General features: G+C 43.9%; 1 protein-coding gene across 1 annotated transcript in view; it reads right to left on the reverse strand.

Annotated features, from left to right (window-relative positions):
• The window catches only part of SETD3 (SET domain containing 3, actin N3(tau)-histidine methyltransferase), a 77,856-nt gene that overhangs the window by 16,368 nt on the left and 37,386 nt on the right, over positions 1-24,102 (reverse strand). Inside the window, exon 7 of the mRNA XM_045775450.2 lies at positions 313-371. Within this exon, the coding sequence (XP_045631406.2) occupies positions 313-371 (59 nt within the window). The remainder of the gene's footprint in view (positions 1-312; positions 372-24,102) is intronic.

Here is a 24,102-nt window from a genome sequence, read left to right on the forward strand (position 1 = left end):
CCTCATGGCCACCCCACATGAAAGTTAATCTCCACTATCACTTGGCCATCTCGGCTAATCCCCCACCACTACAGGGTGAGGGCAATTTCTGTGTGCTCATTAAAATGCTGATCCTTACCCCTGCTGCCCATGATAACTTCTGCAAGACTGCCCGTCTGGGGGCTTTACCTGGTCACAGCAGGTCACTTCTTACTGCAGTACTTCCCACTTCCAAGATCCCCAAATCACTCAGAAACCAAACCCCAACACACAGACACAGACACACACACACACACACACACACACACACACACACACCCTCCCCACACCAACCTGTAGTCCTCATAAGTGAAAGCATCCTTCAAGGGCAGTTTGTTGGCATGAGGATGGGTCTGGGAATTAGAAGTTTCAGAAAGCAGACGTGAAAAGAGAAAAAGGGAAAACAGAAATCAGTCAGCGGAATTTCATTATTTAGCTGCCTAACAGATCCTAACGAGAGCCAAACGAAGCAGGCGGCGTCCGGCCGCGCTACTGAGGGATCTTCATGCTGTTATGCTCTCATACATCACTGTCAACTTAATGTGTTGTGCCCAGCAGCCGCCATAAATCTGCTTCTTCATATTGCCATACCAGAACCCACAGACACCACGCGAAAATAAAATTTAAGGTGGACTGACTTTACAAAAGGTGGGCACGCCCACGCTCCGAGAATCTGATCCAAACAGAACCCTCCAAAGCGAGGGGTCTGTCCTGGCCTCCTCAAATCCTTCTACCCACAACAAGCTGCACATCCCTCATGAATACGTTTCAAATCTCTTCTTCTATCGATAAAAGCAACAATTAAAGGCACTCTAATAAATTGAAGGTTCCTTCATTTATCTCCGACTTAAATCTTTTGGACGGAAATCAACTTATGTGCAAATGAATCATACACGTGGTCAACACGGCTCAAGTACAGAAAATCAAGAAAGAGAGTTTTGTGAAATCATAAATTTTACAAACAAGACAAAGATAAAACAGAGACTGGCCTACTTAAATCGGACTACATTTTGTCCCCTCGGGACGAAAGAACATTTGGTAAAAATGTCCAAAACTTCACACTTATGAGAACGTTTCATCCATTCCCTATTCTCTCATCACAACGACCCCCCGCCTTGGACCTCTTAAGTCCTCAAAAACTTTGTCTCAGTTAAGAAATTAAAAGCTGTAACAGCATAATTTTAATCTTCGGTTTCGATTCCAGCCTGACAGACAGACAGCCGCGAGTGACCAAGTGAGCAAACAGCCATCTCTGAGAGGCCACAAGACCCTGCTGTCCGGTGTCTGCAAGGCTAGTACTGCCTGCAGCTCGGTGGGCCGGCAGTTCGTACTCCTGACACATTAGCATCTCAAGTGCACGGCCATTCATCACCGCTCCCTGTAACGCACTTGCTGGCACCGCGCAGGACAGTAGGGGATGAGGTAAGAGTGGCTCAAACCGTAAATCAATTAGAAAACAAAAGCCTGTGCTCAGTGCGCAATTTTAGGCAAATTATATATTACAAAAGGCTGCCAATTGGGTGTTAGCTCCCAGGTGCCTGCTCTCCCCTCTAATTCTTCGCCCAGTTTTAACCCTTTGGAAGAAAAGTCAAAATATAAAATTATATGTGTGTAATTTTGAAATGTTGCAGGAACATAAATGAAATCAAAGAAGATATGTTTCAAGTCAATATATAAAATGACATATTGCCCAGAGGAATTTTCCAGCTGCTGGGGGCAAATCGGGATTTTCTATCTCTGTTAAAAAATAATAATAATAAAAAATAAATAAATCCGATGCTTTGGTCTATCCCAGCGAAGATGCAGGAATCCCAGGGCCTGAAGCTTCTTTCCCTCTTCTCTGTAATGAAATGCAAGGCCATGTTCTAAGAGCCCTAAAGATGACTTCCATCTACCATTATGAAACTTAACCACAACAGTGTTCAGCTTTTCCTTCTAAAAGTACAAACTCAGCAGATAAGAACTGTCCCTCCACAAACCCAGAAGCACTGTGCCGGTGAGAAGTGCCACAGCAAGGACCTGGGCTGCCGAAACCCCCTCTCACTTGTAATACAGTGACACCTCACATCTGCGCCACCCCGACAGGGAGGCAGGATGGCGCACATGCCATCGCTTTTCAGACTCCAGGAGGTGGGAAGCATTGTTGTTTTTGCTATTTTAAAATACGTTAATTCATTTAAACCGTGGAATGCACTATGGTATTTTGAGAGTTGGTAAATTCCAACACTAAATCCCATAGGTATTAAGAATTTGACCCACCCTCCCCCAAAAAAGTCTGACTTACTGAATAAGAGAAAGGATGACAATTTTCAAAGATTGGAATGCTGAATGTCAGAACGACTTGAGCAAGGATCTTCCACCACGGCAGGACCCTGAAACAGCTCTGGACTCCGCAACCTTACGCAAACAAGGCAACCTCGTCAAGGGCCAAAAAGATGGAAAACTGACTCTCCAAAATGTTTCCCTTCCTCCTATTTATACACCTTTCTTAACAAAAATAGAAGTTCATGCTCATAGTCCTGATGAAGTCGTAAAGACAACTCGGGGGAAAAAATACACAAATGCTTTCTTCAGATTAATTTTGACGATTATTTTGGCTGTAGGGTTATGTAATATTTACAGAATCTGTGAGATATAGTTGCTCTTACGTGCTTAAAAATTAGGGTGTGCCTACTGTACGTAATTCTGGTATAAAAAGCTATTCTGCCACAGAACACAAGCACTTAACAGTTATACTGAAGCACAATTTAATTCGACACTATGGAGAAAGGCAAGTAACTTCCATTTCAACAGGGCTCTCACCACTGTGGCACTATCGCCACCTACTGGCCGCAGGGTAGAACCGGCAGAGCCGCAGAATTCCTGAATTTGTTCCAGGGTTAAGGCCTACATAGCAACTTACTGCAAACCCAAACTAGGGTTTATCTAGAATAGCTACTGCTTCAGCTTTACTCAAGCAAAATTTGGTTTCTAAAAAAAAAACCTACCCTATCTCTTAAAAGTATTGTACAAAAGTTTTACAAGGATCTTGAAACACGGAAATATCAAAAATGATCTGCATGTGAAAAACATTTAACTTTGAAAAGAAATATTTTCACAAATCCTGAAAAAATGAACAGGAATAAGAAAAACACCAATTTCAAACAGTCCTGAAGCTCTGGACAGAATGATTTTCTTTTTAAACACCAAGTCTTTTTCCTGTTGAAGAACAAGTTAAGGTTTAAAAATACATCTTGCAAAAATTATAATATTAACCCGAAGTTACTTCAAAGTTCCTAAAATGTTCTTAGATGTAAAGTCTTCAATGTCATCCTTTAAAGGCAGGAAAACTAAACATTCCTCACCTTATAAAGTAAAATCCAATAAAGCTTTTATTTATCATGATGCATCTTCCCCAAGAGAAGACATTCCTAACTTGTACTTTAAAAATAAAAACGTAAATTAAAACAGAAAGCTTACTCTTCGTGGCCAATTAGCTTTGGCTGCGACTCGTTTCCGAGACACAGATACACCTGGATGGGTGAGGAGGGCCATCAGGCAGTGTCGGGGGCAAGTCTGGGATCTGCCAAAGCATTGACTCCCTCCCCACCTCCTGCCCCCATAAAGACAGGGTTAGAAACCAGCCACAGATTTTTCTGCAGATTTTTAAATGATTGATATTTTTTACTTTTTTGAGCATTATAAATATTTGAAGTTGGAGAAATAAACCGTTGGTGAAGCTCATGATCAGACTTGAGCCCTAAAGAGCATACTGTTAAAAGAGGACTCCTGTTTCCTTATGCCAACAGGCAACCCAGTGAAGTTCTCTTCCGTTCCCTTTTCTGCCAAAAGGAGGTATTCCAGATGAGACACAGTAATATTGTATCTAGTACAAAATAATCACTGTGTTTAGGAAAGATTAATATCTAAAATCGCTTGTTTGGCTTCAATAAAAAGAAGTAATATTGCTAAATATGTAAGTATGACATTTTGAAGAATTTACCATATTGCATGGGTCTGGTAGCTATGCTTAAGGAAATTAAAAACCGCCACAGTCAGCATATTTGATCCTTATTAAAGTTCTGTCTTGAACTATCACTCACATAAAACAAAAATAAACCGAGAGGAAATTTAAATAAAACCTATGGATTACAAGAGTTTGAAGATGAAAAAATGAACAATATTCTGGCTTTAAAAAATTGATTTAGCATGCAGCTTCTCTTTATAGTCCCTTGATAAAAATGAAATCTCCCTAACAAACACTTAATAAAACCTGTCAATATCTCTGGAAAGAAAAATGACACAAATGCATTAAGTATTAAATACCCTTGGAAAAAGTCACATATTCCATGAATTTTTGATGCACTATCTTGACATTAATGTAAAACCTTGATATTTATAATTGACAGAGATTTAATAAAGTATAAAAGAAGATGGCTGCTGCACGGCGTGCCGATTGTTGGGGCTGATCAGAAATGAGAGATACAGACGTGTGCTTTAAACTAAATCAACAGTTAATATGTGTTACACGGATCAGCTGCAGCCTTATTTTAAGCTCATACAACAAACCTTTGTGGAGAACCAAAATAAGCAGACTTCGTTATTATGTGAATTCCTAATTCAGAAACATCTAGTATGGGAAACAGCTTTGCAACAGCTCTGCACACGAACAAAATGCATCTGACTTAGTTTGTTTTCTTCTTAACATCTAACAGAAAGCATTTTCAAAATAAGCCAAACCAAAGATAAATGCTCCCACATACAGAGAGAGAGGCACTTCCTAAAATAATTCTCAGAAGGAACGTATTCAACCTGAGGAAAGATTCAAAACCCTCTAAGGAAAAAAAAAGATTAGAACACGCAAATGGCCTCGAAGACACAAACACAAAACACTTTTCAAAATCAGATCTTTACTCTTCGAAAGAACACTCACCTCTACCTACAGACTTTTATGAGGAAATCAAGCTGAATACATTTAATAATCACCTTCAAGGAGGCATTTAAATATACTAAAAGGAGAGTGGCTCAGTTCATAAAAATGACTCCTAAATACTGTATTTTAAACAATTTATAGCCTGCTATAATATGTAATTGTTAATTTCAAAAATATATATGGTAGTTCAGTGCCTTAGTAATGGCTCTATAGGATCAGGAAAGGCAAAATACGTAATTTAGAAGTTGTACCTGGTTTATGCTGATAAAAAAAATAATAGCATGTAATTAAAATTTTCCAACTAAAATATGACTAAGATTATATTTGGCTTTACTTCTTAAGTGTATATTAAAGGGACAGCAGGGTTAACTAGCTGCGGGTCCTAACTCTAGCGATGGCTCCTTTTCTCTTATTTCTACAAGGATAAAATCCGTCACCGAACCTCAGATCTGAACTATGTGGGTGGAAGCAATTATACGGTTGGGAGCTGTGACTCCTTCTCACAGAAGCAAGAGGTTTGGTGCTTTCAATGCCACCTGCGAGATTCCTCCACAAAGCAGCCCCGTGGCATCCTCCCCTAGCCCAATGTGGATCGGGGTCTCGCAAATGTCAGGCCCATGCACACTGAGGAGAAAAGAGAGAGGCAAGAGGCAGCTTCACCACCCCCCCATCCTGACGCCTGGGGAGATCCCTCCTCTCCAACACAATTCCACGAAATCACAGAGGGAAAGGGGCCAGAGGGTGGTCAGAAGGAAAGAAGGGTTTCCCCTGCAGGAAGCTGAATGAAGGAGACAGGGCAGAAGGGAAACAAAAAGAAGAAAAGTGGAATATGGACAGGGCAGGAGAGTACAGAAGGAGAGAAAGGGGAAAAAAAAGCGAAGAGTGCGGGGGTGGGGGAGCAGAAGGGAGATTTACACGAAACACGGAGGCATCTCTCCCAGGGAAGGCCACACAGGCAGCGTGCTCCCCATGCAGCAACCCGCCCAGCATTTTCTAAGTAGACGTAACGCAGTTTAACAGAATGACAAACTGCAAAATAGCTATTGGATCCAAAATTTAGTTCTGATGACCATAAATCAGAATCAAAGCATGGTTCGTGTATTTAGCTCCTGAGGGAAAAAAATCAATTTTTAAGACTTTTATTTTTAAACACAGATTAGATCTAACTCTTCAGGGAATTTTCCATCATAAAGTTCTTTGAATTCCCTCAATATGAACAAACAAATACATCAATACATATTAAATTTAAATTATTTGCTTTTCACTTATACATACATATTTAATTTTTCTATAAAAATGTGTATTACTTCATAATAAAAATGTTTAAATTAAGAAAATAAGATTAGTGGAGAAATATCAGCATCGTTCAATACACTTACAGAAGTACTCCAAGACGGAAGAATTGGTTTTTTCATTGGAAGACACTGAAATCTATAACCTATATTTAGTTTAAATTAAACTGAAATTTGCTGAAACGCTGCAAAAGATATGCCTCTTCAAAAACTTTATTAGTCACCAACTGTAAACCCTGAAGATAGACAATCAACGATGAACCAAAAAGAGTCACGATCAATCAGCATTTTCAGACTGCCAACCATTTATCCACTCACCAAGTGTTTATTGACTCCGGAAAAAAAAAAAAAAGGTGAACATAGGTTAGGACTAGATTTTCATTCATTCAACAAACGCTTTATTTACTGACCATGTGAAACGGAAGGCACCTGGCAGATGCCGTGTGACAGGTGGGCAAAAAAGACATGGCAACGCCCTCAGGGGGCTTCTGCCTAGCGGCAGTCAGGGGAGTCACTTAACACAAGCTGGGAGACCCTTCTCCAGGGCCACCCTCACCAACCAGTCTGGTTCCCCACTCTGCCGCCCCGTGAGTGTGCATGTGTGCACACATATGCACACGCGTGACAGCATTTGATGCGTGTCCCTCTCCCACAGCGGGGAACCTCAGTGAGGCAGGGACCATGCCTGTTTTGACCACCAGAGAATCTCCAATGGCTCACATGGTGCTTCATTCAAAGAACTCTTCCTCCTTCAAGCACGAAGGAAACACTCTGCCCTTTGCTGGGTGGCGGAGGAGAGCGTTGACCTTGCGGAATTAGATTTCCTCTCTATGGCTCCATAACAGCTGGAACAAGAGGCAAGATACAGGAGGTGACAACTTCCCAAACCACCATGACTCCATGGGGGGTGAGAGGCAGGGCCAGGGGACCAGGTGATCTGGTGGCAGTGCAGTTACCGCCAGGGAAATGGGGACCTCACGCTCCTCATCTGAGAGGCGTTCCCTTCTCCTTTTCTTCTACCTTCCATCCCTTATGATCAGAATATTCTCCCACCATCTGGGTGTCAGAGAATATTCATTGTCTCTCTCTCTCTCTTTTCCCCAAATCTACCTTTAAACACATTTATCTGAGAAAGCGCTACTCTAAGAATCCAAGAGGGAGCAAATGGGACCAAGCACGGCAGCCCTCTGTGCCAAAGAGTCACCAAATTTCCCTCCTCCCTACTCCACCTCATCCAGCAGTGAGCACCTTTGAAAAGGTTCGCCTGTCCCTTCCCACGTCATCTCTCAACACCCAGCCCTGTGCCTCCATTTCCCTGCCTGAAAAGGGGGTTGGACAAATAACTTCTATCTTCTTTTAAGTTCTAAAATCCTTTGTTTCTTTGTCTTTTGACACTCCCCCACCTATCTCAATCTACCGATTAACCTAAGGACTCTCAGCCATAATCTAGAAGCTAATTCAACCATGTAATCCAAGCTTCCTGATCAGGTACTTAACACCTGCAGCTCCTCGAGCGTATCGTTAATGCAAGTGGAAATACACAGAATGGTAAAAAAGCAGGTATTACTTCAGAAGGACACATCTACATCAAGGAAGCAGGCCAGAATTACTTGTCATCAGCTTCATAGTACCTTCCTTTTCATTTCAGCTAGTTCAGATTTCAGTGATTCAGGATAAAGACCTCGGACTCTGGTTAAATTAATCAATCCAGCATGATCAGAGTCCCCAGTCATTTGTGAGATGAGAGCATTATGACCACCACTGTGAAACCAATTTCCCCGATAGGGTGACTGACATTCAGAGCATGCACATAAACTCTTGTCCTAGAAAAGGAAGTACCGTGCTTGGTACATAGGAAAGCTGCCTGCATCTCCAGGAGACAGAGACAGAGAGGAGGAGGGAGGGAGGTGGATACCAACGAGGGCCATTTGCTAAGCACTCTGTGCAAGAAACTCTTTTGCGAACTTTATGTGTTTTTATGTACAGTTGACCCTTGAACAACACGGTTTGAATTGTGCAGGTCCACTTACATATGGATTTTTTACAGTCCACTGCTGTAAATGTATTTTCTCTTCCTTAGGATTTCCTTAATAACTTTTTCTTTCCTCTAGTTACTTTACTATAAGAATACAGTACATAATACATATGCAAAATATGTGTTAATCAACTGTTTATATTATCCATAAGGCTTCTGGTCAACAGGTTATTGGTGATTAAGTTTTTGGGGAGTCAAAAGTTGTAAGTGGATTTTCAAAGGCGGGGGGAAGGGGTCAGTGCCCCTAAGTCCCGCATTGTCCAAGGGAGAACTATAATTTAATCATTGTGATGCGTATGAAATAGGCACTGTTATTAGCCCCATTCTGTTGATGCCGTAACTGACGGGCACAGAAGTTAACCGTACGTCCAAGGCTGCCCAGTACTAAGTGGTGGGGCTGGGGGACAGACTTAGGCTACTGTTTTTTGGAGGTTACTTTAAGGTAAAGGACAATCAGCTATCCTACTTTTATAAATATAGCATAAGTTCTGATACAGTACAGACATTTTTTTCTTGATGAAATTCTACAAAAATGCCTGGTAAATACTGCTTTCATTTAAAATTCAGCACATTGGGACACCTGGGTGGCTCAGTACGTTAAGTGTCTGCCTTTGGCTCAGGTCATGATCCCAGGGTCCTGCTCAGCAGAGAGTCTGCTTCTCCCTCTCCCTCTGCCCCTCCTCCTAACTTGTACTCTCTGTCACATTCGTGCCCTCTCTCTCTCTCAAATAAATAAAATCTTTTTAAAAAATTAAAAAAAAAAAAAAAAGGAAAAATTCAGCATATTGAGCTACCTGTCTGGCTTAGTCAGAATAGCACGTGACTCTTGATCTCAGGGTTGTGAGTTCAAGCCCCACACCGGGTACAGAGGTTAGTTAAATAAATAAACAAGCAAACTTAAAATTCAGCATAAACTCAGCCCTGCCACCCCTAGCAAGCCAATACCCAAGGCCTTCCCAAGCACGCCCGCTCTGGAGATCTAGCTCCACGCACTAGAATGCCTACAACAGTCCTAGCCAGGACCTTGCAGCCAGCCGTGCCAGGGGCCTGCCCTATACACAGTGGGTGTGCACCAACTGCAACCCAGCCACAGCAGAAGGGTACAGGCAGCCCACACAGGGCTCGCCCCTGGGGCACCTGACTTGGGTGACCAGGGCGGTTCGCTCTACCAGGTTCCACAGGAGACCTTCCGCAAAACATGACTCCTTCAAGGCCGGGAGACGTAACTGATCTGCCCGATACACAGAACTAAAGAAAGTCAGGCAAAACGAGGGGACAGAGGAATATGTTCCAAATAAAATAATAAGACACAACCTTAGGAAAAGGATAAATGAAACAGAGTTAAGCAATCTACCAGATCATGAAGATGCTCGCTGAACTCAAGGGGAGAAGGGATGAGCACAGTGAGAACTTCAACAAAGAGATAAAAATAGAAAAAAGAATCAGAGCTGAAGAATACAGTAACTAAGATGGAAAATACACTATAGGGAATCAACAGCAGATCAGAGGACGCAGAACAGGGCAGCAATCTGGAAGACAGGGCAGTGGAAATCACCCAACTGAAATGGCAAAAAGAAAAAGAAATTTAAAAACGAGGCTACTAGGGGCGCCTGGGTGGCACAGCGGTTAAGCGCCTGCCTTCGGCTCAGGGCGTGATCCCGGCATTGCCGGATCGAGCCCCACATCAGGCTCCTCCGCTATGAGCCTGCTTCTTCCTCTCCCACTCCCCCTGCTTGTGTTCCCTCTCTCGCTGGCTGTCTCTCTCTCTCTCTGTCAAATAAATAAATAAAATCTTTAAAAAAATAAAAAATAAAAAAATAAAAAATAAAAACGAGGATACTTTAAGGGACCTCTGAGACAACATCAAGTGCACTAACATTCACATTATAGGGCTCCCTGAGGGAGAAGAAAGAGAGAAAGAGATAGAAAACCTATTTGAAGAAATAATGGCTGAAAACGTCTCTAACCTGCTGAGGAAACAGACAGCAGATCCAGGAGGCACAGAGAGTTCCAAATAAGATGAACCAAAGAGACCCACACCAAGACACATTATAATTAAAGTTTCAACAGTTTAGGAGAGCATCTTAAAAGCAGCAGGAGATAAACAACTAGTTTTTGTACAAGGGAGCCCCCGCCTAAGACGATGAGATGAGTTTTCAGCAGAAACTTTACAGGCCAGACGGAAGTAGCACAACACACTCAAGGTCCTGGAGGCCGAAACTTACAATCAAGAGTACTCTACCCAGCAAGGCTGGGTATCTCCAAGCAGTTTCCCAGACAGCAAAAGCTAAAGGAGTTCATCACTACCAAACCGGCTTTATAGGAAATGTTAAAAGGATTTTTTTAAACAGAAAAGAAAAGGTCATAACTAGAAATTAAAAAATCATAAAAGAAAAAACTCACTGGTAAGGGCAAACATATAGTCCACAGCTAGTATGAAGGTTAAAAAACAAAGTAGTAAAATCGTCTAGACCTATAATAATTCATCAAAGGGTACACAAAATCATAAGATGTGCACGATATGAGGTCAAAACATAAAACTCCACCAAGACCTATCAGCAGTAATAAATGAACTCAGTATAGCCGTGGGATACAAATAATACACATAAATTCATTGTACATAAATCTGTTGCATTTCCAAATTCTAATAATAAATTATCAGAAAGAGAAATTAAGGAAACAATCCAATTTACAACTGCATCAAAAAGAATAAAATACCTAGGAATAAATTTAACTAAGGAGGTGAAAGACCCATACTCTGAAAGCTATAAACACTGATGAAAAAAACTAAAGATGATAAAATAAATGGAAAGATATACCGTGCTCATGGACTGGAACAATTAATATTGTTAAAATGTCCATACTACCCAAAGCCATCTACAAATTTGATGCAATCCCTATCAAATACCAACAGCTTTTTTCACAGAACTAGAACAATTCTAAAATTTGTATGGAGCCACAGAAGACCCCAAATAGCCAAAGCAATCTTAAGAAACAAGAACAAAGCTGGAGGCATCACCATCCCAGGTTTTAAACTATACTACAAAGCTACAGTAATCAAAACAGTATGGTACTGCACAAAAACAGACACACAGACCAACAGAACAGAATAGAGAGTCCAGAAATAAATCCACAACTCTATGGTCAATCTTTTTTTTTTTTTTTTTTAAAGATTTTATTTATTTATGTGACAGAGAGACAGCCAGCGAGAGAGGGAACACAGCAGGCGAGTGAGAGAGGAAGAAGCAGGCTCCCAGCAGAGGAGCCCGATGTGGGACTCGATCCCGGAACGCCGGGATCACGCCCTGAGCCGAAGGCAGACGCTTTAACGACTGCGCTACCCAGGCGCCCCCTCTATGGTCAATCTTTAACGGAGATGGGGAGAAAAACAGTCTCCTCAGTAAATGGTGTTAAGAAAATCAGACAACTACATGCAAAAGAATGAAACTGGACCACTTTCCTACACTCCATACAAAAATAAACTCAAACGGATTAAAGATTTAAATATATAGAGCAGAAACCATAAAACTGTTAGGAAAAAAACATAGGTAGTAAGCTCTCGGACAAGTGGTCTGAGCAGTATTTTTTGGATCTGTCTTCTCAAGCAAGGGCAACAAAAGCAAAACAAACAAAATGAGACTATATCAAACTAAAAAGCTTTTGTACAGTGAAGGAAAAAATCAACAAAATAAAAAGGCAACTTTCTGAATGGGAGAAGATACTTGTAAGTGACATAATCAATAAGGAGTTCATATCTAAAATATATGAAGAATTCACATAACTCTAAATAAATAAATAAATAAATAAATAAATAAATAAATAAATAAATAAATAAAGCCAAATAATCCAATTAAAAAATGGGCAGAGGACCTGAATACACATTTTCTGAAATCATCCAGATGGCCAACAGACACATGAAAAGATGCCCAACATCACTCATCACCAGGGAAATACAAATCAAAACCACAATGACACCACCTCCCACCTGTCAGAATGGCCAAAATCAACAACACAGGAAACAAAAGGTGTTGGCGAGGATGCGGAGAAAGGGGAGCCCTCTTGCTCTGTTGGCGGGAATGCAAACTGGTGCAGCCATTCTGGAAAGCAGTACAGAGTTTCCTCAAAAAATTAAAAACAACTATTCTATGATCTAACAATTCCACTTCTTGGTATTTATCGGAAGAAAATGAAAACACTAATTCAAAAAGATATATGTAACCCTATGTTCACTTCAGCATTATTTACAATAGCCAAGATACAGAAGGAACCTAAGTGTCCATTGATAGATGAGTGGATAAAGTTGGGGTGTGTCTGTGTACAATATACACTATAACATATTAATTATAATGATACAATTACATATTATATATTATACCCTTCAGCATAATACATAAAAACATAATATATTAATTATTATGTGTATATAGAATGGAATATTATGCAGCCATAAAAAAGAATGAAATCTTACCATGTGCAACAGCATGGATGGACCTAGACAATACTAAGTGAAACGAGTCAGAGAGAGAAAGACACATGTGATCTCTAGATATGTGGAATCCAAAAACAAAACAAAACAGAAACAGACTCCGGGAAGCAGAATCCGAGGGTTTCAGAAGGGAGGGGGGTGAGGGAATGGGGTAACCCGGTGACGGGTAGTAAGGAGGGCACGTCTTGTAATGAGCACTGGGTGTTAAACACAAATGATGAATCATGGAACACTACATCAAAAACCAGTGATGTACTGCATGGTGACTAACATAACATTAAAAAAAAAAAAAACAAAACCAGAAACAGAAACAGACTCATATACAAAGAACAATCTGATGATTGCCAGAGAGGAGAAGGGTGGGGATGGGTGAAATAGGGGAAGGGGATTAAAAGGTATAAACTTCCAGTTATAAAATAAATAAGACCCAGGGATGCAATGTACAGCTTAGGGAATATAGTTAATAATACTATAATAACTTTGTACGGTAATGGATGGTAGCAAGATTTATCATGGTGATCACTTTGTGATGTATATAAATACTGAATTACTATGTTGTACACCCGAAACTAATGTAATATTGTATGTCAACTACACTTCAATAAAATAAAATAAAAATAAAATGCATTAGAGGCAAGCAATATTAGCGAGACTAAGACTGTGAATCTATTATTTTCCAACCACCAGAAAGGATACCATATTTACTTAAAAATAACTGTCCAGTGGCATAAACTCTCAGACCTAGGCGGTAACTTAGAGATCATCTGGCCCAACTCCCTTCATGCTGGACGTGAAGAATGCTGGCCCCAGGAACCACATGTGTATCAAATACATGTAGATATGTATGCTCCCCTTCCCTTCATTATATTTCCAAACATCAGGGTATTATTTGGAATTTCTTTCCAGTATTTTCTTCACTAGAATTGTGTCACATTAGTATCCCAACAACTTCCAGCATTCCATTATCTGGAATTCCTATCATTTTCATGGTAACTCCAAACAGCCTCTACAACACCGCACAGGTTTATCAATCATTAAACCTGTACCATCTCCAAGTTCTTAAAGAACATTAACTTTTTGGCTACTTTCAACTCTCCTAGTTATCATGTTGTTAGGGAAATGAACCTTGGCCCCTTAAATGTTCTGCCTTTAAGCCTAAAGGAAATTGAAGGAGACTGTAAGTAGCTAGTAAGAAATGAACTCTAAGAGTGCAGCACGGAAGCTGAGAACCTTAGGCATCAGCCTTGGGGTTCTGATAAAGATGGGCCAAACTCTGATGGAATCAATAGATGCTAAGGATATAAGAGGATCCCCACAATTCGGAGAGCCTGTGAAACACCCACATTCCCAGGCACACCACAGAAGGCCATACACCATACATGCTGTTACCAGCTGCCACAAGTTTACTTTGGTCAGTCCAACACCGCAAAACCCAGCGCAAAGGTGTCTGCTGGTCACAGAAGGTGGGTGGGGATGCGTGTCCGAGAACCCAGCTCCAAGGTAAAGTGTGTGTCCCCACGGCCCCTGCAGCCACTTTTATCCACAGAGAATCCGTGGACATGTCAATTGTGAATGCGCTGTCCCAACACTATTTCCCCGGGTCACTGGTGGGACGGCAAGTTACAGAAGTTCCAACCAAGGGAAGAGAGGTGTAGAGGCCACTGAACTTCTCCTGCTGTCAAATAAAGTTGCTGATAAAAAGTCTAGCTCAGAAAAGTCTTAATAACTTTTGTATCTCCTGAAAAGAGAACCTTCAAAAGTATTACCCTGAGATATGATAAATAAATATTTTAACCTTACTGGTAAAAATATCCCCATTAAAACTCCAATGAACTGAATTATAAGGTTATATTTATTCGAGTCAAAACAAAACATTGACTTGACAAACGAAATGTAATTTCAAACGTCCATGACTTTGGATAGAGTAGCTGAGAAGCAAAAAGATCTTATGTTCATCTTTAGTTGATAAAAATTTCCTCTCTCATTTCATTAAGAGTCCAGAATAGGTACCAAAACTCTTTAAACACAGTTGTACAAAAAAAAAAAAAAAAAAAAAAAGCAGGCACCAAGATGTCCGTACTTACTGGCTATTTCCCCATTAACACCTCCTAGGAGAAAACAAAGATGTCACAAAGAAAACTTCTTCCATGAAGTAAGATGAGAGTTACATTTACCCTGAAACTGCGCAGGGCACGAAGTGGCAAAGGGCCAGGCCATGCAGGGACCGCCCTGAGTTTCACCAGCTCCCATCTTGGGAAGACAAGCCTAGTGAGAGCCAAGCATAGCCAAGCAGGACAAGGCAGAAAAGGCCCATCTGACTGCTTCCTTCTCCAAAAAATTACGATTTGCCTTATATTTTCTTAATTAAATGCTTTACTGATCAAGTTATGTAATGGATCTCACTCTTGTTTTTTTCAGAGGAAACACAATCTCGCATTCTAAGAATAATGCTATTTTGTTGGAGCTGTTTCTGGACACGAATTTCCAATGGAACAGTTTAATCAGTGCCTCTCTTCTAAGCACTACCTATAAAACAGATAGGAAACTGTTCACTTGGAACAGAGAGCGAGAAATCCAATATACTGACTTAAGTCATCTTTTGATACAAAAAGATTCTTGATTATAGTCACAAGTGAGAAGAGATTTTAGAACTGGGTTTTCAAAAGTGGATGTGACTCCTGACCCAGGGTCCTGCAACTTGGAGGACTCAAGGAGACTGGGCAGCGAGAACAGACACAGGAATGGGCGACTGGCAGTCCTAAGATCCACCAGAGGGCACGGCAGGACCCGGGAGGACCCGGGCTGCAGGGGCCTGAAGAACTCTCGAGTGTGGAACATTCTTGATAATTGGGATTAAAGGCAGAAGATGGACAGGACATTATGTTAAAGGACAGGGACGTTCTGGAAACCAAGGGGACAAAGCTAGGACGGCAGTATCAGAGAGCTCCTGGCACGGGCGCGGGCTCACCTTGGCGATGAGGGGGCGTTCCTTCTCAGAGGGACAAAAGGAGGTGGAGACACAGCTCCAACATGGAGACAAGAGTTAGCAGGAAAGGTCTCAGTTTTCGCTGAGAAGCAGGACAGAGGAGAGCCCACAGGGAGTCTGAAACAATCCCCGGGGGAATGAGACCCAGGTCAGCAGGCCATGACACCACGTGTCTCTGCCGGGCTGAGGTCTGACTCAGCTCACGACCCTCGACCCTGACCCCCGGAGCGGGGAGCTAAGAAAGTGGGCGGTGAGAACGAGCGCATATGCGGGGAAGTCAGGATGGGAGAAACTGGGGAGTCCTGTGGGGTGCCCACCGTGGAGGCCGGGGGTAACTCACCACACGGGGAGGTGTGATGGGCCACATCGACGGCAAGGCCAGGTTTCCTCGAAGTACACTCCATGTCTTTGAAATCAAACCGCAGCAGACAAAAAGCAACCAGACTAGACATGACTTCCATGTGGACGGTGAACTGCTGTGTCACCACACGGAGTGACGCTCTACCCGCTGGGTCAGCCTGACAGGGGGCGAGCAGATGGCCTGGCCTCTCCAAGGTGCACGGTGGCCGGCAGGGCCTGTGTCAGGGGCACGCACAGCCGAGGTTGCACACACGGTCCCAGCCCGGGCCCTCAGGCCTCTGTTCCAAGCCAGGGCCAAGCTGCACGTGGACGACAGGGGCAAGCGCCGAGGCTTCTGTGCAAGCAGTAAGTGACACTGGTTATTCATTCTTCATTCCTGCCATGCTGGCTTTATCCGTGCCAGTGGCAGGGGGCCCTCGGACTCCCAGGCGGCACTGGCAGACGCCCTGCCGCAGGCCTGCAGACGGGCCCGGCTCTGTGAGTAAAGAGCAGCAGCCGCCTCTTCCCTGAGAGACAGGAGGCAAGCGGAGCTCAGATTTAGTCTCAAACTACGCAGGCTGGGGAAGGTGTGGAAGAGAGCCTCTTCCCAAACACTTAATGAATCTACTGCAAAAAGAAAAAAATCTGTTTTCCCATCTGCACTTCCAGACACATATAATAAAGTGACATTTTCCAACATAGGTTTTTCTAGATCATTAGCTTTGTCAGTTAAGACTCCGTGCTTGGCAAAATGACCACTGCTTTTTCGATTCATCCTTTAATTTCTAAAAAAAGTTGCAAAATCTGGAAGTAACCTTATTTATCCTTGATAAAACCTGATGTGGAAAATAACCACAGTTGCCCCTTGAACAATACAGGATTAGGGCACCAACCCTTCCACACCGCTGAAAATTCGCAGATAACTTTTGACGCCCCCAAACCTCACACTAATAGCCCATGCTGACCAGGAGCCTTCCTGATGACACAGTCAATGCGCACATAGTTTGCTGTATTATACACTCTATTCTCACAATAGGCGAAGCTAGGGAAAAGAACAGGTTATTAAGAAAATCCAAAGAAAGAGAATATACATTTACAATACTGGGCTGTATTTACTGAAAAAAATCCACATATAAGTGGACCCACACAGTCGAACACGTCATTCAAGGGTCAACTGTATTTTCACAACTAATATTTGATATTACTTTTCCAGTTAGGATAATTTGCCCTTTCCACTGATTCACTAACCCTAAGACAGCTTAAGGTCCTTTCCTCCTTCAAACCTTCATATGACCTCCTGACCTCTGAAATTCTAACACACGCACTCCGCAAAATACCATCTAGCACCCGATTCTGCACCTTATTAAACTGATCTTGTGTTGCTTCGTGGTACTCACTCAACAAATATTGACGGAGTGCCCACTCGTGGGTGAGATGCTGTGCCAGGAAATGGAACACAGTGAGCAAGACAGCTCTGGTTTCTGCCCCCAGATAGCTTCTTGTCCGGTAGATTGGGGGTGGGGGGTGGCGGGTACCAGACAGGCAGGTAGAGGTGGTCTGATCGGCAGGGGTTAGGTGGCCGGAGGGGGCTGGCAGGGGGAGACTGGGCTCTCCCACCGAACCTGTCAAACACAGGGAACTGATAAATATGGGCTGACACGCTCCAGCAGGTGGCACCCGTGTCTCCCCGTGCAGCAGGTGGGGCGCCATCAGCAGGAGGCGGTGATACACTGCCTGGTTCTGAGCGGCTAGTTTTGAAGTGTGGTCAACCCCAGGAGCTTGGTGGGCAGACGGGAGTGCCCTGGACACTTCCCTATCTCCCTGCTGCTGTTATTATAATTACAACTGCTGTCACCACCACCAGTGCTGCTGCCACTGCCGCGCTAACTACCACAAGTGTGGTCGTTTTGCAGGTTAACCTTCTACTTTGACAAATAAAGCTCAGTACTTCAGCTTACGCCCAGTAACCTATGGGCACATGATGTTGACAAGGAAAATGTCCACTTCCCCATTTGATTTAAAAACGCCCACTGACTTTTAGTGGAAATAAGGCACCCACTATAAGAACAGCCAAATTAATCACATCCTTTAGGCTCCTCACTGTACTTAAAATTTATGGCCACAAAAAAACAGGACATAATGCAATAAATGTAGTATTGACCGTGATGCTCTGTGTCCTACAGGATAAAATATATCTGCAAAAATGTAGGAAGAGAAGCAACTGTTAAGAAACTTAAAAAAAAAAAAAAGGTTATCTCAGGGAAGTTGTCAAAGTAGCGATTATTTCATATAAAATAACAATAAAGGAGCAAAGTCATAAAAGTGGTACGCTCTCATCCCCGATCCGCTAAAGCATATTTCTGCATCTTCCATGCACTCTAGCGAAGCTTCGTCCATCGAGGCATCAAACATCGCCGTGTGCTAAATGTAAGGCACCGCGGGGGGAACAATGAATAAGATGGGCTCCCTACTCACAAGAAGCCAATAGTGTTGTCGCAGACGGTCCATATGGGTAAAATCTGACATGTCGCACCAGAATAAACGACATGTATTGGAATTACAGAGAAGAGGTCTGCAGACATTGTTGGAAAGAGAGAGATCTGGCCATGACTTGTGCAGGAGAGGCACGTGAGTTGGGTCTCTGAACAGGCAGGAAGCAGAGAAGGGGGGGGGGATGAAGTTCAAGAACGTGATACAGACTATGGGTCTGATAAGGCAAGGAACTCAAGGCAGCCTCCAGCCAACTGCCAGCAAGGAACTGGGGCCCTGGGAACAGAAACTTGCCACCAGTCATGTGACTTGGCTTGGAAGCAGATCTTTTGAAGCTGAGACTTCAAATGGGACCACGGCCTGTGAGAGACCCTGAAACAGAGGGTCCAGCTAGGCCATGTCCGGATTCCTGCTCACAGAAACTGAGCTAATAAATATGGGTTGTTTTAAGCCTCAAACAAACAAACATGGGCCAGGCCTATCTTCTGCAAACAATTCACAGAAGCATATACATATGGTATCAGTCAGGACAGGCTGGGATTTGCTATAGTAACAAATGTCTTTGAAATAAATCCCAGTGCCTTAGAACAACCAGGTTTTATTTCTCACTTAATGCAGGCCCACCATGGTTCAGCTACGCCTCTGCTCCGTGGCATCTTTACTCCGGGATCCAGGCACTCAGCACATGCTAGTGACCTTCTGCCTCTTAGGGAAAAGGAAATGAACGAATTTGCAGGAAAAACAGAAGACGACGTAGGGCGGGGAGGAAGCAATCGAACAAAGACATAGGGGGCAGTATTAAACCACTGTGGGCACAGGGGGCAGGGGCGGTCTGGACAAGGACAGAAGAGGGAACACAAAGAGAATGAGTGCAGGTAAAGGGAAACTGAGAGGGGAGGACAGAAGCCAAGGAAGCTAAAGGAACAAGACAACTCAATCTCTTCAAATCGGAGGCAGGAGACTTTGCTTAGAATGAGGGGCGTTTGCTCTGTTTTATGATCAGCATTAACGTGGTGGTACAATTTCGTGTCCCTTTGGCCCCCACTTATGCTCAGCACTCAGTCACCAGAGAACTAAGACTCTACACTTCAATCCCAAAGGATAGCTTTCAGAGATATCCACGTCCTCGGACTCCTACGCTGACCACTCTCAATAAAGACACGGAGGAGCTAAAATGTGAGACAGTTGCTCCAGCAGCCTCAAATCCACAGAGAAGCCCTCTGAGTCTCTTCAATTTCCGACGTTCTTAGGAAAACCAGCCAATCTGAAGGCCTCCATAAGGTCTGCCTTCTATGCCTATGAATTTATTTTGGTCTCTTTAGTTCCATACACCTGTTTTTTTCCTTTGAAACAGATGAAAATCGTGAAGCATAAAGGAAGTTGTAAGCTACTCCAGACAGGCTCCAACAGCAAGCGCTCTGCCACCCCGAAGTCCTACAGCCCAGGACACTGTTCTCCGGGTGTCGCTGGGGCTGTGGTCTAGACCTACGGACCCCGAGAGTGGGGTCGTGGAAGCACTGTCTGTGACAAGTGTCCCAGCTGACGCATGCTCACTCAAGCTGACGCACGCTCGCTCAAGCTGACGCCAGGACCTGGGCTTATTACTAGCTGCCACCGAGGGAGAGAACAGGAGAGATCTTTGCTACCGAAGAAACCCCTCCCTGCTCTTCACACGTACATATGCACACGCATACGAAGGACAGCAAAATGCAGTCTGGGAGAAGCTGCGTTTCCCATGAGGGTTTCTGGCCCTATCTCCGTCCAGATCGGCCCACTTGAGGTTCTGGGTCACCAAAACCCCGCCAAATAGAATAAGACATACATTTTCCTCCTCAACCTATTAAGCTAATATTTTCTAAGATTTTCTGTTATACGTATGTATGGTTTAGAATTTTAAAAATAATTTCACATGGGGGCGCCTGGGTAGTGCGGTCGTTGGGCATCTGCCTTCGGCTCAGGGCGTGATCCCAGCGTTCTGGGATCGAGCCCCGCATCAGGCTCCCTGCTGGGAGCCTGCTTCTTCCTCTCCCATTCCCCCTGCTTGTGTTCCCTCTCTCGCTGGCTGTCTCTCTGTCAAATAAATAAATAAAATCTTTTAAAAAAAATAATAATTTCATATAAAAAAAAAGTCAAAAAGGTCTCTGACACCATATGGCCAAAGATTCTCACCACATTACTTTTTCCTCAGGATTGCGAATACAGTTTTGGACTTGACCTGCAAATAAGGAAGATTTATTCAACAGACATTTACCATGTGCCAAACACCAGGCTAGGAGCTGTGGGAACAGAATGGAAGCAAGTTGTTCTCAGCCCTCCAGGGGCTCGGACTGGCCTTGTTCAGGAAACTGGTGAGACTGAGCAGGCGATGTCAATGAACCATCAAATTTCTGAACCGGCTCCCCAGCGAGGAGGCAGGCCAAGTTGTGCGTCTGGCTCACATCTCCTTCTTCTCCCACAGCAGATGCCCCGTGACCCACGACCCCTACTCAACTTCACAGTGCTGATGATTAACACTTTGTATTTCGAGAGCTAATCGCACCTGTTTTCAGTGGACTGGTCAGTCTACGGAGAGAAGTGCTGATTGAGGCAGGACCTGAATTCCACTCTTTTCCAAATCCAACAGCAACAGTAAAAATAAGAATTAACATTTATTGAGCACCTAGTGTGTGCCAGGCACATAAAATGTCCTAGACATGTTAGAGATAACATTTCAACCTCACGGTAACCCTGTAAGATACGTACTACCAGCACCCCCACTTTACAGATAAATATGCGCCAGGCCACCCAGCTAGGAAGTGGAGGAGCCTCCGAACCCGTTGCCCTAACCACCCCATGTGCTGTCTCTCCACACATATTACACATATTGGAGTGAGAAATGTTTTAAAAACTGGGTGGGCCCACAAGGTGGGTACCTTCCATTGATGCGAAGGCTTACACTTCAGGATCCTCTGCTTCTCACTGACTCTTCGCAGCACCAACGCAAGGCAGCAGCTGGCTGGTGGTAATGGGCTGAACGACCTGCCAACCCTTAGGTCACTTAGAGGCACAGCTGTGACTCAAACCCAGGGGTTGATCCCAAACCTAGCACTTTCCAGTACACACCATTCACAAATGTAGTAAAAGGGGAACTAACGGTGCCCCCAAAACAGCACCGTGTGTTCTTACTGATTCTAAAGTAAGACCTAAGGCTCTAACCCTGGATCAACTGACGGCCTTGCTAGAGTCCATTTCAACAGAAGAACAACTAGCAGCCCACAATACATTCTGGACAAGGTGCTTTTTTCCCCATCTGACCACGCTACGGCCATATGTTCTTACACAGCATTAGATTTTCATGTGAGAATGCTATGAATGGAGTCAGCATGACCATTAAACAGAGGCAAAAGTTCTCCAGCAACTCTTCCCTTCTTGCCATCCTCGTGAAGAACAGCTGTCCACATGTTCAAGGACACCGCTTCTGCACGTACTTCCTCCTGCTCTTAACTATCCTCAAACGTCTGTGTATTTCTGTGATTGGTGTACAAAGACCCGGCGAGCAGACACACACCTGAACTACAATGGACAAAAGTAACAAATTCCCTCCAGTCTGGCAAATGTCTAGTTAATCGTGACACTTAGATGCAAAAAACTAGGTAAGGGTCTGATAAAAACAGCACACTTTCAGGTCAATGTATTTTATGCATGGTACTTTTTGTTCAGAGTTTTCAGCACAGTTGCAACCTGACAGTTACAAAGTAACAGCAACAACAAAGGTCTAAATCAAGTCCTTACTAATTGGATTGGAAGGGGAAAAATTTTCCATTTTCTGCAAATGCCAGGCCATTTACATTCATGCTCCAAATACCGCTCTTGGGCCACCAACTACCAAAACTTTAGTTCTGTATGTTATTATGCTCCATATAAAGCTCCTGATCATGTACTGAGTTTTGGTTTAAATAAAAGGCTAGGGACACAGATGTGGAAGAATCGATTTCTCTCAAATTCTTCTCCTCACATACACAGGGGCTAAGGAGAGGTTGGTCCCGGACTGCATGTGAAAGGTGAGGCCACAAAGCTTCCAGAAGCACACATTCGTGGTCCACGCTAGACAAGGTTTCCCAGCAGCACCACTGACCTCTCAGGCCACATCACTCCTGCTGGTGGACTGTCCTATGCGTGGCAGGCGCAGCAGCATCCCTGGCCCAGCTGTGACAGCCAAACTGTCTCTGTCCCCCAAGGGCCAAACCGCTCTCAGTTGAGAACCCCGGGGCTAGGCAAAGAGTTCTTTAGAGAATCAAGAAATACCACATTTGAAAAATAAAACTGATATACTGGACTTCGTTAAAATGAAAAACTCTGGTCATCAAGGGTTTCATTAAGAAAGGGACTAGGCAAGCCACTGGGAGGACACAGGCATAAATCACGCCTCATAAAGGACACAGATCCAGAAGACAATGCCAAATTACAGATGCGTGATTCAGGAGGGGGCAAGGAGATAGGGAGTTCTTGCTGGGTGTTTACAGAGGTTCTGTTTGGGGTGATGAAAAAACCTGGGGAACAGACCCTGGTTACAAATACACAGCATTATGAATTTAACCAACGCCACTGACTTGTACTCCTAAAAATGGTCAGAACAGCAGATTTTATGTTACGTATATTTCACCACAATCAAATACCTTAATGTAATATACTCCCCCCCCCAGAAAATGCACTGCATTGTCAAGATTTATTTTTTAAAAAGTAAAATGTATCATTAAGTATTTTATATTAATAATACGTTTAAAGGTTACTCTTTCCTGTATCTTGAGTTAGGTAAAATACATTCCAATAATTGTGTTTTAAATGAGTAAAAGTGTGTGTTTGGCACTCCCGAAGCAGGACATCGAGGTAGCTAATAAGCAAACGCACACACGCTCGACCCCACAGTCACCGATGAGGGGAAGTCAGAGCCCCGAGGAGACACCCCCGCGCATGCAGGAGAAAGCCTAAGCGCTGGGTCGGGGCGGGGGGCCGGGGAGAAACCTGGATGTGCATGCGCCGCTGGTGGCGCGTACACTGGTTCGGCCAGTTTGGAACCCAGTTTATCAGTGTCTACTGAAGCTGCCTATGTGACTCCAGGAATTCTCTCCTCAGGGAGAACCCGGAGGAAAGGGATGCACGTGTCCGCAAGCAGACGACAGGCGATCACTGACGGCAGCTTCCTGTCCGGTCTCCCCAGCCGGCAAACAGGCCAAGCGCCCAGGCACAGAGTGGATGCGCAGACTGCGGGGCGCGCACGTGATGCTGAAGCGCGCAGCAGGGACGGGAGTGAGGGACCGCGCACGCGCACGCGGAGGAGCCCCGCGCACAGCACAGGGGCTGCAAGCAGCCGGAGGTGAGCTAGTGCACACCGCACGGTCTACCTACCAAAGCGCACGGACTCGCACACGAAGCTGCGCGGGCAGGCGGAAAGGGAGGGTGGGTACCGCCTGGCACAGGACGCCGAGGGCTTCCTCCGGTGCTAGACACGTGCCACAGCGTGCTCTCGGTTGTGGTTACTTAGGATAAAAACTAATCAACGTTGAA

This window comes from Ursus americanus, chromosome 26, assembly GCF_024610735.1.
Source record: "Ursus americanus isolate L20-20 chromosome 26, mUrsAme1.1.p, whole genome shotgun sequence".
NCBI classification, from domain to species: domain Eukaryota; kingdom Metazoa; phylum Chordata; class Mammalia; order Carnivora; family Ursidae; genus Ursus; species Ursus americanus.